The sequence below is a fragment of the Puma concolor genome, chromosome B1, assembly GCF_028749965.1.
Source record: "Puma concolor isolate L17-30 chromosome B1, mPumCon1.1.hap2, whole genome shotgun sequence".
Classification (NCBI taxonomy): Eukaryota; Metazoa; Chordata; class Mammalia; order Carnivora; family Felidae; genus Puma; species Puma concolor.
Window position 1 is genome coordinate 28,884,420 of NC_141670.1, and position 19,102 is coordinate 28,903,521.

Consider the following 19,102-nt stretch of genomic DNA (forward strand, 5'->3'; position numbering starts at 1 on the left):
TCTGGTATTTTTTTCTGTGTGTGCATGTGTACGTTCTCCCGTGTCATTCAGGCTGAGTAATTTCTATTGTTATTATCTTCAAATTCACTGACTATTTCCAATGTCTTCTTCTCAATTCTTCTCTGGATCCATCCTTTGAGGTTTTATTTTGATTATTGTATTTTTCAGTTCCAAAATTTCTACTTGGTTATTACATTTTGCATTTTTTTGTTGAGATTTTCTATTTTTTTCATTTGTTTCAAGAGTGTTCATAGTTGCTTACTGAAACACCATTATAATGGCTGCCTTAAGAGCCTTGTCAGATTAATTCCAACATCTGTTTCATCAGAGTATTGGCATCTATGGATTACTTTGTCTCATTCAAGTTGATATTTTTCCTGGTTGGTAGAAAATGAGTGATTTCAAAAAATTTTATTTTGGTCATTTTGGATATTGTTAAGATATTCTGGATCATATTTAATCTTGGGTTTTACCAAGCCTCTACTGAAACTGAGCTAACAGGGGAAACTGCCAGTAAGAAAAGGGAGGGACTGATTTCTTTACCACCAGATTGGACTGAAGTCCTGGCTCCCTACAGAGTCTCCAACAACACTGTGTGTGTGTGTGTGTGGGGGGGGGGGTGCTTTGTTACCATGAGAAAGGGGTAGAAGTTACTGCTCCTGACTCAGCCTCCAATGACAATGTGGGAAAGGGACAGGTGTTTTGTAACTGACAGGTGTGATAGCAGTCCAGGCTCCATACTTGGTCTTCATGGACTCTATTCCAAGTGAGAAGGGGTGGCTCATCACCACAGGGCAGGGATGGAAAACCAGTGACACTGCAGGGGAGGGGATGCCAGGGAGGGGAACCTGTTACTGCCATGAAGGGGAGAGGAGTGGATAGAAGTCTAAGCCCTCCACTTAGCTTTTGCTAACAAAGGTGTACCGGCTATATTTTTCCCCCTAGTTTTTTGTAGGAGTAAGGGATATACTGTCAAATAAGTTTCTATTTTTCTAGGATGTGCCCTTCCTAGTCCTTTTCAAGGGAGAAGACACTTTTCTTGGGGCTTTCTGTGTCTATTCCAGCTGGTATTCCTGGACTGTTGGCATATGATCTGAGACATGGAGGAAACAAAAACATAAAATCCAGAGAACTTACTGCAGTGACATTCCTTGAGTCCCAGGGTTTTTAAGTGGTCCATCTTCTCTACACCTTCCAAAGTCTTCTACTATTTGTTTTGTGTATAATGTCCAGCAATTTTAAGTGTACTTAGTGAAAGGGATGAGACATGTCTGTTTCATTGTGTGTGAACCAAAGGTACATGTGTGTTTAAGGAATTAAAGGCATGACTTCATCTAATTTTATATAGTCAAAACAGAAGATGAACACAAACTAAGAATCAGAAAAATGCAGTAATAGTTATGAAATAACCCCGCCTTCCTTGGAAATAGTAAATATTACCTTTCCCAGCTGCCCTCCTGATCTTGGGAATAGTGAATTTCTTCAAAGGATTGACTTCTACACCAGCAAGTAATAAAGGCTCACTGGTTGAGTTCATTTTCCATAGTGTCTTGTGTTTAGCAATATCTTTCATTTCCATTTTGTTGGTGGCCTAAAATCAACCCAAAATTATTAAACAAAAGGTCAATTAATAAGTAAGAGGCAATGGCAGTAAAACTTTAAAGTTTCTTACATGGAATTGAACACACTGTCTTGGTCACACTCACAACAGGTTCCAATCACAATTTGTCAGGTCACCCAAAATAAAAAATTAACAGCTTTAGCTTTTACATAATGTTTTAAATATTTATTTTGTAGCTTCTAATAAACCTTTTCTCTGTAATTTATAAAACTGTAATGGGGTAACTAAAAGTGTGTGTTCCTGAAAAGTTTAATAACTTCCAAACAATTTAAAAAAAATGTTTATTTAATTTTGATGGGGTAGGGACAGAGAGAGAAGGAGACAGAGGATCTGAAGCAGGCTCTATGCTGACGGCAGTGAGCCCAATGTGGAGCTCAAACTCACGGACTATGAGTCATTACCTGAGCTGACACCAGATGCTCAACCGACTGAGCCACCCAGTCACCTCTGAACAACAATTTTTTATTAACATTTGGTAAAATTCTTGCCAAATACTATGTTTTTTTTTTTTTTTCAACGTTTATTTATTTTTGGGGCAGAGAGAGACAGAGCATGAACGGGCGAGGGGCAGAGAGAGAGGGAGACACAGAATCGGAAACAGGTTCCAGGCTCTGAGCCATCAGCCCAGAGCCCGACGCGGGGCTCGAACTCACGGACCGCGAGATCGCGACCTGGCTGAAGTCGGACGCCTAACCGACTGCGCCACCCAGGCGCCCCCCAAATACTATGTTTTTAAAAAGCATTTTGTCTATACACTTCTGTGAACAGAATGAATTCTCTAAATCAGAATCTCTGCCTGTGGGAAAAACCTAAAGTTGTAAATCAACTACTACAGGACTATCCCTACAGTGGATTGCCTAAACAGTCAATCATTGGCTAATGTTCCATAGTATCACTCTATAAATGGATTAAGACCTCATATATTGTCATACTATAACAGATTTCTTTTCCTCCCTTCTTTCTCTCTCCAACCCTCCCTCCCCTCCCACCCAACACATACAGTTAATTCTTAACCTTTCAAGTAGAACTCATACTAGGTATTGAAGGAAAGTTATGGAGTCTACACACAGAAATATATGTAGACATGGATTTTTTCATACCATTTCATAATATGGTTCATGGACCTCCTGATAGCTATTAACTGCTTAGTTCCAACTTAGCTCATAATCTACATTAAGAGCTGCCAAAATTCTACAGAAGGATCATAAAGGATAAAATTCTACAGAAGGTTCACAAAAGATTTTCCCTTCAATCCCCACTCCACCCTTTATGGGAGATAATCTTACAATCTCCCAAACATGGATCAGAATAGGGAATCTGAATAGACAGAAATCTCTAGAAACAGAATATCAGCCTTTCTCTCATCTAGCTTCACTGATAGACACCAGTGGTGTTGTCACCTAACAAGAACACCCACAAGATACACTATCTTGAGTCAGGGCACCTGGCTAACTCAGTTGGTAGAGCACGTGACTCTTTATCTTGGCATTGTGAGTTTGAGCCCTGTGTTGGGTGCAGAGATTATGTAAAAATAAAATCTTTAACAGCAACAACAAAAGAAATACTGCTGCCAAGATATACCAGCCTGAGAGATAGTAGATAGTTGTCAAGATAGCCATGTTCATCTGGTAAGGGGGAAAAGGAAGAATAATTTATTTAATGACTTAAATTACAAGAAAACTTTTCAATTAATCGTGATCTATACCTACTGTACACAAAGTGATACTACCATCACTTGAATATACTTGGAAGGGCCAAGTGCTGCAACAATCCTCAATACTGCCTTTAACTATAGTTAAATTGTATTTTCAGGAAAGGTGGATACTATTTTAGCTGTATGGTTTCTTATACAATGTTCCTCTAGTACAATTTACTAATAAAGTGGGCCTCTGAAATTCACTGGTTTTGTTCCTTAGTGCTTAGGATAACACTAAGTCACAAATTAGCTAAGTTAAAAACTGTAGTGAAAAATGAATATTCAGGGCACAATGGTATTCGATGTTCTTTAAAAAAAAATTTTTTTTTTTGAATTGTTTTTTCAACGTTTATTTATTTTTGGGACAGAGAGAGACAGAGCATGAACAGGGGAGGGGCAGAGAGAGAGGGAGACACAGAATCGGAAACAGGCTCCAGGCTCTGAGCCATCAGCCCAGAGCCTGACGCGGGGCTCGAACTCACGGACCGCGAGATTGTGACCTGGCTGAAGTCGGACGCTTAACCGACTGCGCCACCCAGGCGCCCCCCAAAAAAATTTTTTTTTTAATGTTTGTTTATTTTTGAGAGACAGAGAAGAGTATGAGCAGAGGAGGAGCAGAGAGAGACAGAGACAAAGAATGTGAAGCACGCTCCAGGCTCTGAGCCGTCAGCACAGAGCCTGATGTGGGGCTCAAACCCACAAGCTGTGAGATCATGACCTGAGCATCTGAAGTTGGACGCTTAACCGACTAAGCCACCCAGGCGCCCTTCAATGTTCTTTATTAAGTTGCACCCAGCAATTTTTCAAGTAGGAATAATACTTGAAAAACTTCAGCCTAAACAACTTAGCCATATTAAAGTGATAACAAATTCATATAAATCTTTATATTCATATTCACAGTCCCATAAACATATCCTGTTCTGTAGTATATAACAGGATATGTTTTTACATATGTATGCAAATGGTTGAGTGTCTGACTCTTGATTTTCACTCAGGTCATAATCTCGTGGTTTGTTAGATCAAGAACCACATCGGGTTCTATGCTGACAGTGTGAATCCTGCTTGGGATTCTCTCTCTGCCTCTCTCCCACTCATGCTCTCTCTCTCAAAAGTAAATAAATAAACACTTAAAAAATAAGTATGTATATTATGATCAATGTTAAGCTAACACACTTAAAGATTATACAAAATAATACATTCTAGGAAAAAATTATTAAAACATTTAAGAAGGATTTACAAGAATTCATCATCTTAGTACTGTCAAGAAGAAATTAAATTAGAAGTTACAAACTGATTCTTTTTTTTTTTTTTTTTTAATTTTTTTTTTCAACGTTTATTTATTTTTGGGACAGAGAGAGACAGAGCATGAATGGGGGAGGGGCAGAGAGAGAGGGAGACACAGAATCGGAAACAGGCTTCAGGCTCTGAGCCATCAGCCCAGAGCCTGACGCGGGGCTCGAACTCACGGACTGTGAGATCGTGACCTGGCTGAAGTCGGACGCTTAACCGACTGCGCCACCCAGGCGCCCCTACAAACTGATTCTAAAAGTAAAAATGATATTATGGGGCTCCTGGATGGTTCAGTTGGTTAAGCATACAACTCCTGACTTCAGTTCAGGTGATGATCTCACAATTGTGAAATTGAGCCCCATGTTGGGTTCAGCACAGAATGTGGAGCTTGCTTGGGATTCTCTCTCTGCCCCTCCCCTGCTTGTGCTCTCTCTCTCTCTCAAATAAACTTAAAAAATAAAAAAATTAAAGTAAAAACGATATTAATATATCACAAACCATCTGAGTTCACCCCAGAAATGCAAGGGAGATTTATCAATAGGAAATATGTACATCTCATTTACTACATAAACCTTTTAAAAGTATTTTGCCTATACACTAAAAAAGAAAAATCAAGTGATTCTCTCAATAGAGTATGATTATCTCATAGACTTATGATTTTTTTTTTTTTTTAAATCTTAGGAAAGAGGAAGCGACAGAAAAATTGGTAACGAACACCAAAAATTTATAGCAAATTGCTAAATATCAGGAGCACTACCTTTTCAATTAAGAATAAAATAAGAATGCCTTTGTTTCCTTTATCTCTGCTTCCCTGTAACAGTGGGCTGGCGGTGCTCACAAGGGCAAATGGCAAGAAATAAAAGGTATAAAGGCAAGTTAAAGGGAAAAAAGAAAAGGGCTTGGGAATTTCTGGGAGTAAAAGAGTGTTTCAGCTTGTAAGAGAAAACTTAGATGAAGTTTTAGATGAAGAATGAATTTTACTTAGAAAGGCAAAAAAATCATAATGTTTCAAATTTTGGTTCTACCATTAATTAACAATGTTATATTAGGCAAAATGCCTAACTTCTCTGAGGCTGATAATATCAATAATATTTCACATGGTTGTAGCACCTGTATGCTATAATAGACACAATTAACTATTTGTATATTCCTAAAGTCTATCCTATGGAACCAAGTTACACTATTTGTCAAGAAACACAGGACTGCAAAGATAACCAGCTTAGAAGTCAAGTGATGTTGGTTCTAATACTAGCTCTTAATAGCTCTCTAATACTAGCAACTACTCAACTAACCTCCAACAATTCACTAACTTCTGCAGTGTGTTACTCTGTGTGCATTATGAATTGTATTACATTTTTCAGGGACAAGTAATGGCCAAAGAATAGATACCTTTTATGTCAAATAGTCAGGCTAAATATTTGATCCTCTTGAAGTCCATTTTAGAAGAATATTTGTATTGGGTTTCCGAAGACCATCATCAAACATTAAGGACTTGCATGTTTTGGAGATTAGAGATTACTAAATAAACCTGCAAAATCTTTAACCTGATTGTCAAAGAGTCTTAATAACAAAACCTGTTTCAAGTGAAAAACTTAGCCTTAGAGTTTCTTTAATGAGACTCAACTGCTATCAGTTGAGTCCTTTATACAAGGTAACTCAGGATGACTGCAGATACACAAAAGCATTAATGAGGAAGTTTTTTTTCAGTTCTCTTTCAAACTTTTGTATGAATCAGTTTGTTATTAATTTATCTTTAAAATCTCTAAAACTTTGCTGATCTTTAACAACAACAAAAGCAATGCCTCAGTTTCAGGATTTTCTGGCAAATAATACTGTTGTAACTTATTTTTACACTTACCTTCTATTTGTGCCAAATAATACTGACTTCCTATTCATTTTCCATCCCAAAATATACTTAAGTAAAAAATAAGTCTACTTTAGAATATTACAGAAGTTACTGTAATGATGATATGCAGATATGGCAAAGATCATTCATTCCTCTTCTAGTAATCTCAAGAAAGAGTTCCTGATGAATAAAGAATACTCTCAGAACTTAAGTCACAAAAGTAATTTCTGAGTTCTTCTGCAGAGTTCTAAATGGTTCAGACTAAGAATTATTTGATAAGCAAATGGTTAAATCAGATCACACATATGATAAACTGCATACACACTTAGTGAAATTAAGCCAAGAATCCCTTAGTTAAGACTATACAATGGAGAAATAAAATACATTTTTGTCGTATCTTTCATTTTACAGATCAGGGATTGGCAAATGCTGGCCCACTATTAGTTTTCATAGGGACTGAAATTTAAATGACTGGAAAAAAGTTAGGAATAGTATTTGTTGCTTAAAAAATTATCTGCAACTCAAATTTAAGGGTCCATGGTAAGTAAATTTTACTGGGACACAGCCACACCAATTTATTGTCTATGGCTGCTTTACTATTAGAAAAGCATAGGTGAGTAAATGTGACAGACACTCTGGGGCTCACAGACTAAAATATTTACTACCTAGCCCTTTACAGAAAGAGTTTGCCAACCCCTGTCAGAGATGAAGCAACACAACTAATTGGGACAATAAAAACTAGGTCTTATGATTTCCATTTCAGGGCTCTTTCTCCCATACTCCCATTGTCTCAATTATCTCTCTACTGTATTATGAATTTCAAAGTGAGTGAATCCCTACTCACTTTGCTTCTCTGCATCTTGCCCAACAGCATTTAAACAGGCTCAAACCTGATCATTTCAAAACCAAAATAGGATTCTACCAGGGTTATACTTGTCTTTATCTAGATCACCTTACTTCCTCCTCAATCTACTTTGATTTCCAACTCCACCTCAACAGCAATCTTCAATTACCTTTTTCACATCAGTCTCTCACTCACGTAAGCACACTTCTGGCTCATAACTTACTTGGCCTGTTTACATTTGATACTCTTGACCAATCTGCCCCACTCTTCCCTGATTGCTGTGACTTCATAACCCTGATTTCAGGTGGTCCTTTCTCAGTCTCTTAATAATTCAACACTAAAACATTATTGTTTTAATGTTTACTTCTATAAGGGAAATAAGAGAATATTCTCTTTGAAGATTTTTTTAGTAGTGTTTATCAAACTTATTTTAGCCAACAACAAAAACAAAATCTTGTGGTTTTAATTTGCATTTCTTTCATTACTAGTGAGGTTGAGTCATTTTTTTCCTGTCACTTGTTCCTCCTATCTTTTTCTCCATTTTTTCTTTTTTACAAATAAGATGGTTTTTAATGATTTGTAAGGATTTTATACACAGAGATACTAGTTTTTGTCTGTCATAACAAAGGTTGCAATATTTTTGTCTTAATTTCATTTATGGCATTTGTATCCCATAGCAAAATTTTAATTTTTGTGTAGTTTAATTTCTCAACCTTTTATTATACTGGATTCTTATCTTAACACCAGCAGTGTAGGAGAGTTCCAGTTGTTCCATATTCTTAACTCACATAATACTGGCCCAGACTTTAATTCCTGCCGATTCAATATCTGCAAATGCTATTTTACTGTGGTTAGTTTGCATTTGTCTGATTTTTCATAAGACTGTGTATATTTATTGGTCATTTGTGTTTTCAAACCCGTGAAATGCCTGTCCATGTTTTTTACCCACTTTTTTATGAGGCTATTTATTCTACTCTATGTATTTGCCAAAAAAAATCTTTTTTTTTTTTAAATTTTTCTTAACGTTTATTTATTTTTGAGACAGAGAGAGACAGAGCATGAATGTGGGGAGGGTCAGAGAGAGAGGGAGACACAGAATCGGAAACAGGCTCCAGGCTCTGAGCTGTCAGCACAGAGCGCGATGCGGGGCTCGAACTCATGGACCGTGAGATCAGGACCTGAGCCGAAGTCGGCTGCTTAACTGACTGAGCCACCCAGGCGCCCCCCCCAAAAAAATCTTTTTGAGATATGAGCACTTCATCAATCATATTTGTTGCAAATAATTTCCCCTCACTTTTTAAACTTATCTTTTCACTTTTTTGAAAAATAATGTGGTTGAATTTATACACTTTTTCCTTATATTTTGTTTTTGCTTTTGATAAACTTTAATAATTCTCCCCAAGATCATAAAGAATATCCTCTCTATTCTCTTCTATGAAAAGTTTTATAGTTTTGCCTTTTACCTTCAAGTCCTTAAATAACCTGAAATTCATGTTAGTCTCAGGTAAGAAGGGCTCAATTTTTACATATGAGTATCAAACCATGGTAGCGTTAGAAAAATCTTTCCTTTCCCTATTTATCTCTGGTATCTCTGACATTAATCAACTTTCCACATATGTATGATTTCTAGGCTCTCTGATCTGTTTTATTGGTGTCTTTCTGCATTCCTGCACCAACACCACACAATAATAAATCTTGATATATGTTAGGATAAAACCAAAAGAAAATAAAAAACAAATTTTGTTTTTTGAAACACCTTTGCTCTTACACACATATTTTAAAATAAGTTTGTCTAAAACATAAGAGACTCTTAAATATAGAGAACAAACAGAGGGTTGCTAGAGGGGCTGTGGGAGGGGGATGGGCTACATGGATAAGGGGCATTAAAGAATCTACTCCTGAAATCAGTGTTGCACTATATGCTAACTAACTTGGATGTAAATAAATAAATAAATAAATAAATAAATAAATAAATGTAAAATAAGTTTGTCTAATAAGAAATCTTGCTTAGGTTTTAATTGGAATTTCACTGATCTACTACTATCAATGATATTGTTTTATGAGTCTTCCTCTCTTGAACATGGGCTATCTTCCTATTTATTCATGTCCTTTATATCTTTCAATAAAGATTTCTTTTTTCCACAAGGGTATAACATGTTTTAAAGAATTTATTGTAAGTTCTGGGGTGCCTGGGTGGCTGAGTCAGTTAAATGTCCAACTTCAGCTCAGGTCATGATCTCATGGTTCATGGTGTTTGAGTCCCACGTGAGGCTCTGTGCTGACATCTTGGAGCCTGCTTGGATCCTCTGTCTCCTTCTCTGTGCCCCTCCCTTGCTCTCTCTCTCTCTCAAAAGTAAACATTAAAAAAATAAAGGATTTATTCTAAGTTTGTCATAATTTTTAAATCACTACACATTATCTTTTTAAAAAGTTGTATTTTATTCACTACTAATGTTTAAAGTGGTGTTCATGATAATGACAATATTTATCTGTAACACTTATTAGGAACCAGACACTTATCTAAGTGCTTTAGATATATATTGATCCACTTAATCATCATATCCCTATAAGATTCCCTTATTTTAAATTAGGGGAAAAAGTGTAAGTTAAATAATGTGCCCAAGGACAGAAAGCTAGGAAGTGTTTGTTGGAATTCAAAGCCAGGCAGTCTGACATTGGCATGAATACACTCAACTGTTAGGCAAAATGACTTTCATTGAAACTGATTTCTGTACACTGACTGCCAGCAACCTTGCTAGGCTTCTATTGATTCTAATAATTTGTCTTCATGAACAATCATAACCTTTCTGAATGAGGAAGGGCATATTATAATGATTTTCAGCATGTTTCTTTTTTCCAATTATTATACCATTTATTTCTTGTGCTTGCCTTACTGCGCAAGCTAGAAGTTCTAACATATGTCAAATATAAGTGATAATGGCAGGTGTCTTGGTCTTTTCCCTGAACCTAAAGGGGAAGTTTTAAATCTTTTACAATTGAATGACAAATTCTATTTTTTTTTTTTGAAAGACATCCTGTATAGGTTAAATTTTCCTGGGTATAAAATTCTAGACTGACTGCTATTTTCTCTCAGCTCTCTTAAGATACTATCCCACTACTTCCTGTGACCCACTGCTCCTGTTAAGAAATCACCTCCAATATAATTGTCACTCATTTAAGGGCAAATCTTTTTTCTCTGACAGCTTTTAATTTTTTTTTTTCAACGTTTATTTATTTTTGGGACAAAGAGAGACAGAGCATGAACGGGGGAGGGGCAGAGAGAGAGGGAGACACAGAATCGGAAACAGGCTCCAGGCTCTGAGCCATCAGCCCAGAGCCCGACGCGGGGCTCGAACTCACGGACCGCGAGATCGTGACCTGGCTGAAGTTGGACGCTTAACCGACTGCGCCACCCAGGCGCCCCTCTGACAGCTTTTAAAATCTCTTCATCTCCGGTGTTCTGCATTTTCATTATAATGTTCTAGTGTAAATATTTCATGGACTTGTATTTAAGGTTTGGTATCTTTGACATTTTTGTGAAATTTTCTGCAACTTTATCTCTGACTATTGTTGTGGCATTATTCTATTTCCTTAGAATAGAAATTTTAGTTACCTGTGTTTAAACTTCTACACCTTTATTTTTCATGTTTCTTAACACCTAATTCATATATTTCATCTCTTTTTCCTAGGTTGCATTCTCAGTAAAGTTGATTTAAAATCAATAGTTGAGGGGCGCCTGGGTGGCGCAGTCGGTTAAGGGTCCGACTTCAGCCAGGTCACGATCTCGCGGTCCGTGAGTTCGAGCCCCGTGTCGGGCTCTGGGCTGATGGCTCAGAGCCTGGAGCCTGTTTCAGATTCTGTGTCTCCCTCTCTCTCTGCCCCTCGCCCATTCATGCTCTGTCTCTCTCTGTCCCAAAAATAAACAAACGTTGAAAAAAAATTAAAAAAATAAATAAATAAAATAAAATCAATAGTTGATTACACACACACACACACACACACACACACACAAAACAAAGAGTGATATAATATCTGGGTTACTTGCTTTAAAATTATCCAGTTAATAACTGCTGAAGCTTGAAAATGGGTACTTGGGGACTCATTATAGTATTCTATTTTCATATATTTTGGAACTTTCCAGAATAAAAACAGAAGCATAAAAGTGGCTAAATGTGCATAAATTATCTTTAAAAATTTGTTTTAATGTTAACTTATTTTTGAGAGAGAGAGAGAGAAACAAAGTGTGAGCAGGGTAGGGGCAGAGAGAAGGAGATACAGAATCCAAAGCAAACTCTAGGCTCTGAACTGTCAGCACAGAGCCTGATGTGGGGCTCGAACTCACAAACTGCAAGATCATGACCCGGGCCAAACTCAGACGGAGCCACCCAGGCACCCTGAAATTATCTTTAAAAGAAATCGATAACGTTAGTTGTCTATGGAGAAAAGAATACTAGGTGGTTTAGGAATGTGGAGGAATTTATCAGTTTATATTTTTATGACCTTAAGTTTTATCTTCATAAATTTATAAACTCTTAAAAATGAAAATAATTTGTTCACTATTGCAACAAAAAATATAAAATACATAAGAATAAACTGAAGAAATGGTCTGGGCTGATAAGAAGACTTCTAAAAACTCTGAAGGTCATAAAAGACTTGCTTAAAGAGGGAATGAGCATACTTTATTTTTGAGGAATACTTATTATGGTGAATATTTAAAATTGTCCTACATTAAGCCTCTAAAGTTGATTCAATCTTGAAATTGACAAAAATAATACTAAAGGTTATATGGAAAAGAAACAATCAAGGAAATTCTGAGAAAGTTACTGGAGGAAGAAAACTGGCACTATTAAATATTATAATTTATTCAATAACTATAGCAATTATAATTAGCTGGGTAATATCACTCAATTAAATTTAGGTTTTATTAATAAGAGAGAGGATAGTAAATAACAGGCAATTTAAAACTGTAGTTATCGACACAAAAATAAACAATGGAATACCAGAGTGAGAAAAAAGACCAAAAGTCCCCAAGATTTTGCAGATGTTAATAATGGTATTTCAAATCAGTGAGGCAATCTACAGTATTCAAACAGAACCTAGCCATATGGAAAACAAAAACACAAATTTAAAACTACAATGAAATATTTTTTCCATACCTCTCAGATCAGAAAATATTAAAGTCTGACAATATCAAATGCTTAAAAAGGTGCCAGAGCAAGTGGAACTCTCATATACTTCTGGTGACTGTGTAAACTGGTACTGTCACTTTAGAAAACAACTAGGCATTATCTAGTAAGGTTGAAGATGTGCATTATCTTCTGACCGAGTAACTCCATTCTCTAGGTATAAATACTCAAGAAGCAATTCACAAAGTGTGATCCGAAAACTTCTGGGAGTCCTTAAGAGCATTTCAAGGTGTCAGCAGGTCCTCTTTTCCACCTACATATCTGTGAGGTCATATTATCTTCATATTCTTCAACCAAGACAACAAAAACTGCAGAAGACTAAATGCAGAAGCAGGTGTGAGAATTCACTTCTTTTTTTTTTTTTAAGTTTATTTATTTATCTATTTATTAAATGTTTGTTTATTTTTTAGCGGTGCCTTGGTGGCTCAGTCAGTGAAGTGTCCGACTTGGCTCAGGTCATGATCTTGTGGTTCTTGAGTTCAAACCCTGCATCGGGCTCTGTGCTGACAGATCAGAGCCTGGAAACTGCTTCGGATTCTGTGTCTCCTGCTCTCTCTCTGCCCCTCCCCCGGTTGCACTCTGTCTCTCTCTCAAAAATAAACATGCTGTCAGCGCAGAGCCTGATACTGGGCTTGAACTCATGAACTGTGAGATCATGACCTGAGCTGAAATCACAAGTCAACCAAGTGAGCCACCCAGGGTGCCCCACACCTGATTTCTATTAGCCTGACTTGCAGTAATAGAAAACAACAGCACTTTTTTGGGAAATAGTTATTTTTCATTAAAATATTACTTATGTCAATATGATGGATGTGTTGCTATTTCTGAATGAAAAATTAATATGTTTAAAAATTTCTTGATTTTAACTAGGTACAGGAGATACAATCCTCATTAACAAAAGTTCTTCACGGTCTTAAATTTGAAGGGTGATTAAAGGGATCCTATATAAAGAATACATTTGGTTTTGTCCCAGCAAAGAGTTTCAAAAACCCTTGGAATGTCCTAAATGACAGGAGTGACTCTGTTATGCTAAAAGGTGACTCATGGTGGGCCCCTACATAGTTTCAAAATTGGGGCTGGTCACCAGAAAACCATGTACGTGATTAGACGGCTAGGACTTTCAGTTGCTCCACCCGGGAGAAGGGTTAAGAATGAGTTCAATCACATGTCCAATGATTTAATCAATTGCACCTCCTTAATAAAACCCCTATAAACACTGGACACTACAGCTCAAGGGAGCTTACTGATTGGTGAACGCAATGATGTACTGTAAGGGTGATGCCTCCAGACTTCATGGAGGGAAGACATGGTCTGTTCAGGACCCTCCCAGGACTGCATTCTATGTATGTCCTTTGTAATAAAACTAATTTTAAGTACAGTGCTTTTCGAGTTCTGGGTGTTGTTCTAGTGAATTATTGAAACTGAGGGGGTTCGTGGGAACCTCTGAATTTGTAAGCAGTTGGTCACAGGTATGGGCAGCTTGGGGAACCACTTGTGACTGACATCTGAAGTAAGGACAGTTTTGCAGAAGACTTAAGTTCTAGTGGAGTCTGACACTAAATACAGATGGTCAGCATTTGAACTGGATTGTATTGCACTGCAGTTAGGGTGGAAATGTCAAATTTTAAAACCAACATCTCTGACAACCATTATCCTAGAGAAGCTCCTGTACATGTACACCTAAAAGCAAACCGAGGAGTGTTCAGAGCAGCATTGTTGCTGATGTCCATCACTAACCAGCAGGATGGATAAACTGTGGTATACAACATGCCAGGGAATACAACATGAGTGAAAATGAATCGACTACAGCTACATGAAACGTAATGTCAAAACAAGTTGTGAAAGAGTAAAGTAGGGTGCCATTTATATGAAGTTTAAAAAATGCAAAACTCAACAATTTAGGAAAGAAGAAATATGATAGCAGGCAAGTCATCAGCTCAGTGTGTAACAACCTTGTTAGTTTCAAAGGAAAACTTTCAATTCTATACCAGGTGAACAACTAAGTGAGGGTAGAAAAAAATACACACAGAGGGTTTAGACAAATTTGTGCTTCACATACCTACAGTAATATCCTCCCTCTTTCTGACCACTCATTCACGGGGTTTCGTTATGTGTGTATGACTGAAGACTGATATAACAATTGTGTTATATCATTTCTAGGCAACATATTTTTTTCAAATTTCAATGTTTGATTTCAGGACATTTATTAAAATCAATATGAATTTTTTAAAAATTAACAACTACCAATTATGAACTTTAATGTACTATTTACTATTTCCCCCACCAAAGATTACTACTAAGTTGACAATAGTATGCCAAAGTATGGCAATCTACAACAGAAAAAAATGATAGACATGTTACACAACTGAGTGGTAGGCAGCTGAATGGTGCTAACAAAAAATATGTGACCACCAAACATTTGCTATTTTTCAATAATCCCAATACTCTCCATTTAGCATTCCATACTGTAACTATTACACTTCATAAATTTCCTAAAGTAAAAAACAAAAAATTCCTAAAGTATCAAACTGGCACTCATCCTGACCTAATACCCAGCCCATTACTGACAAAGAAAACAGAGGCCTGAATGTTTCAGGAGGAACTTGTACAACCAGAATTATATTACTATATTGAAACTTGGCTTTTAATGATTTATTTAAATGAGCTTAAAATTTTTTATCAACCTGAGTTCTTAACTTTATTAAAGAATAATAAATTTTAAAATAGTAATATAATTAGACTGTGTTCATTCTAACTGGAACCATCTCAGTGTTCTAAAATTCACTGATTAGGTGAAATGTAGAGAAGGTGAAATCAAGTCTCTAATTTGACCACTGCTATCAAATGATATAATAACAACTGGTAGACAAAGGATGCTTTGATCAAATATTGTTGTCTTTGATAGTTTTGGCTATATGAATATTCCAAATATGAAACTGGTATAGACAGAGATGAGGATTGTGCAACCAGAATACAGCTGCTCGTATTGGTAAGACTGAAGTTTCACAACTCAGGTAACACCAGGAAAAACAGGACTTGGGTAGAAAGTTATAGAATCCTTAACTCTTTTACCCTGCCTGGCTCACATGATGTCAGTACTTGGGTAAGAGAAAGTCTTTGGCAGGTGTGCAAGGGTTAACATACATGCAAGTATTAACATATACCCTTTCTTAGAAAACTACTGGAAGATGTGCTTTGGGGTGGGAAAAAAAAGAATGAATCTAAAATAAAGATGACGTGGGATTAAAAAAAAAAAAAAAAACAGAATGAATCCAACCCAGAGTAGTGACCTTAGGATGGATGAAAGTGGCACACAATTTCTAGGAAACCCTCAGTATAGACTGAAGCAGGACAATGGAGGGCTCCAGAACAGAATTCTCCACACACCTGGAACTAATATAACATTGTACATCAACTATACTTCAATTAAAAAAATTCTCTAACTTAAAAAGAAAAAGGAACTTATGTATCTTAGCACCCCAAAAACCATTACAGGCAAGTACTAGCACATTTGCAGAAAAAATGTTACATTTAAAAGCAGGCTAAAAAAGCTATTATTAATTCTAAGGAAAAAAGTTAGACAATCACAGTTGTAGAAAACAGTATCTAGATCATAATGTGAGCACTGATTTCTAACAAAAAATTATAAATATGTTGGAAGGATGGAGGTAGGTAGTGAGATGGTGGTGGTTAGGAGTTATGTTCTTATCTACAATGATGACAAAAATCAATGGATAATTTCTATCATTGATAAATCAAGAAACACTAGTAAAAGCATATTACCTATAAGTGTGGAGGTGAATACCTAGGAAAGTAACTACAGAAGTTGAAGGTTGCTGCCCCCAGGAAGTATAACTAGGAACAGAAGAGAATGGGACAACAGACAACTGTCTTTCATTATATATATTTAGTATCATGACTTTTTGAAATTATGTGCAAGTAGCAATGCTTCTATCAGATGAACTACACTTTTTTTTGTTCTTGTTTTGTTTTTATCCCGCTTTGGTATCAGAATAGTACTGGCTTCATGGAATGATTTTGAATGTGTTCCCTCTATTTCACTATTTGTAAGATTTTGAGAAAAATTGTCGTTATTTTCTTTAATGTTTGGTAGAATTCACCAATGAAATCATATGGTCTTGGGCTTTTCTGTGCTGGGAGATTTTTGATTTCAAATTCAATTTTCATTCTTATTATTGGTATAAGAAGATTTCCTACTTCTTGGACTCAAGATTCATGACTCAGTCGTGTTAACTTGTACATTTTTAGGAATTATCTGCTTTTTTCCCTAAGTTACATGATTTGTTAGTATATAATTGTTTATAGTAATCTATTATCACACTATGTATTTCTGTGTTTTCTCATATTGGTTTTTGAGTCTTTTCTCTTTTTTTCTTAATGTAGTTAAATCATTGCCAATTTTGTTTATTTTTTGGAAAACTGATCATTACTTGAAAAGTTAAGTTATTGTTTATTCTGGTCTCTATTTTATTTATTTCTGATTTTTCTTTTGTTATTTCCTTTCTCCACTAAATGAGAGTTACTTTTTTTTTTTCCTAGTTCCTGTGGTGCATATATGTATTTTAGATCATGTATTCAGAAGTATGCTTCAGGTAAAACATGTTCTTATTGGAAAAAAATAACTTTAACTGAGGGTACTCACTTAAAATAAAGCCTATCAGAGGGGAAGTGGGTAAGGGATGGATGAAACAGGTGAAGGGAATTAAAAGTTCACTTATCATGATGAGCACTGAGTAATGATGTACAGAATTGCTGAATCACTACACTGTACATCTGAAACTAATATAACACTATATGTTAAGAATACTGGAATTAAGGGGCGCCTGGGTGGCGCAGTCGGTTAAGCGTCCGACTTCAGCCAGGTCACGATCTCACGGTCCAGGAGTTCGAGCCCCGCGTCAGGCTCTGGGCTGATGGCTCAGAGCCTGGAGCCTGTTTCCGATTCTGTGTCTCCCTCTCTCTCTGCCCCTCCCCCGTTCATGCTCTGTCTCTCTCTGTCGCAAAAATAAATAAACGTTGAAAAAAAAAAAAAAAGAATACTGGAATTAAAATAAAAACAATAAAATGAAATTATCTTAACAAAAAACCACAAAAGTTAATTTTTTAAGAAAGTAGAATATTTTATACTTCATATTAGGATAAAAAATGACTTGTAAGGCTATGCCATTACATGTAGCAAAAACTTTGCTAGGAATCAGAATATCTAGGAAGAAAATTCTAACACCTTTCACAGAGATTTGCGTAAATGGAAAAATCAGAAGTTATCTGTGAATTCTGGTATCACATGTCAAAAAGTTCTTACCGATCTAGGTAACATCTTGAGAAATATGGAGGAAAGTTTGCTTTTGTTGGTGGTGGTAGTTATTGTTATACAAATGTTCCAAGTCCTTTTACACTTCCAGCTTTTTTGTTTTTTTTTTTTTGAGAGAGAGTGTGTGTGCGTGCACCTATAGGAACAGGAGAGGGGCAGAGAGAGAGGGAGAGAGACAATCCCAAACAGGCTCCCTGCTGTCAGTGTGGAGCCCAATGTGGGGCTTGATCTCATGAACTGTGAGATCATGACCTGAACGGAAACCAATAGTCAGATGCTTAACCGACTGAGCCACTCTTAATCCTTTTCCACTCTTAATCCTACTTGGTTATTTGTATCATTCAGTTTTTATAACATTTTTATAATTTGACATTTTTATAAGTGAAGTGTGTGCTTTGATTTGGAATTGGCTAGTTCACTGAATGCTATAAAGTGGTGATATTTTGTATATGAAAAGAATTTAAGGCTAACAGAACAGTAACTCTAAACTTACAAAGAATATAAAATAAATATTCAGAGGTTAAAGTATTGAAGAAACAGGGATTAGATAGTTAAAGTGTGAAGAAAGTTTTAAAAAGTCCTTTCTCACTAGACATGTGCCTGGAAAGGACATGTTCTTGGCATCTCCCTATTTCTCACTGTGAATAACATCTTTTTAATGTAAATATGTAACACTGAACTCAGGGTTTGGGTTATCATACAATTCTCTTCACTAAACAGAATGCATGAAGAGACAGTCTGAGATACTTTAAGCAGGAACTGACCTGTTTCTACTGGAAGAAAATACCATGGGTCATAAAGTAAATTCAGCAGGGGAAAAAAAAACCTGGCAAAAATACAGCAAAAGTTCAATAATAATTATGCTTTGAGTTATTGGTACTATCCTTTTTACTTTCTGTTTTTGTATTTTTCTACCATGTTATCTCAAAGGGATTGCATTAAAATCATTCTAAGATCCTAGGGGAGCCTGGCTGGCTCAGTCTGAAGAGCATGCAACTCTTGATCCTGGGGTTGTGAGTTCAAGCCCCACATTGGGTCTAAGAGCTTACTTAAAAAAAAAAAAAAGTGTTCTAAGGTCCCATATTATCTACAGAAGGGTGAATATACTGATTAACTTTAGACTTAGTTACACATACATGTTTTAATTTCTAGGCTAACAAGGCAGAGGGATAATTAATTTTGGTTTGGTGAAGTCTCAACTCATTGACTTATTAACATTGACAACTATTTTTTCAATAACTGCTACCACTGTGCTCTGCTAATCTGCCTCCTCCCAATCTGCTGGGG

General features: G+C 36.3%; 1 protein-coding gene and 1 long non-coding RNA gene across 5 annotated transcripts in view; one reads left to right on the forward strand and one right to left on the reverse strand.

The window, feature by feature from the left end:
• Window positions 1-19,102, reverse strand: part of TEX15 (testis expressed 15, meiosis and synapsis associated) — a 103,318-nt gene that overhangs the window by 64,371 nt on the left and 19,845 nt on the right. For all 4 annotated transcript variants that reach the window (XM_086703382.1, XM_086703381.1, XM_086703380.1 and 1 more), the window contains exon 3: window positions 1,441-1,591. In XM_086703382.1, coding sequence (XP_086559508.1) covers window positions 1,441-1,579 — 139 coding nt within the window. In that variant the 5' untranslated portion in view covers window positions 1,580-1,591. The remainder of the gene's footprint in view (window positions 1-1,440; window positions 1,592-19,102) is intronic.
• The window catches only part of LOC147581533 (uncharacterized), a 45,128-nt gene that overhangs the window by 14,625 nt on the left and 11,401 nt on the right, over window positions 1-19,102 (forward strand). The window lies entirely within an intron of this gene.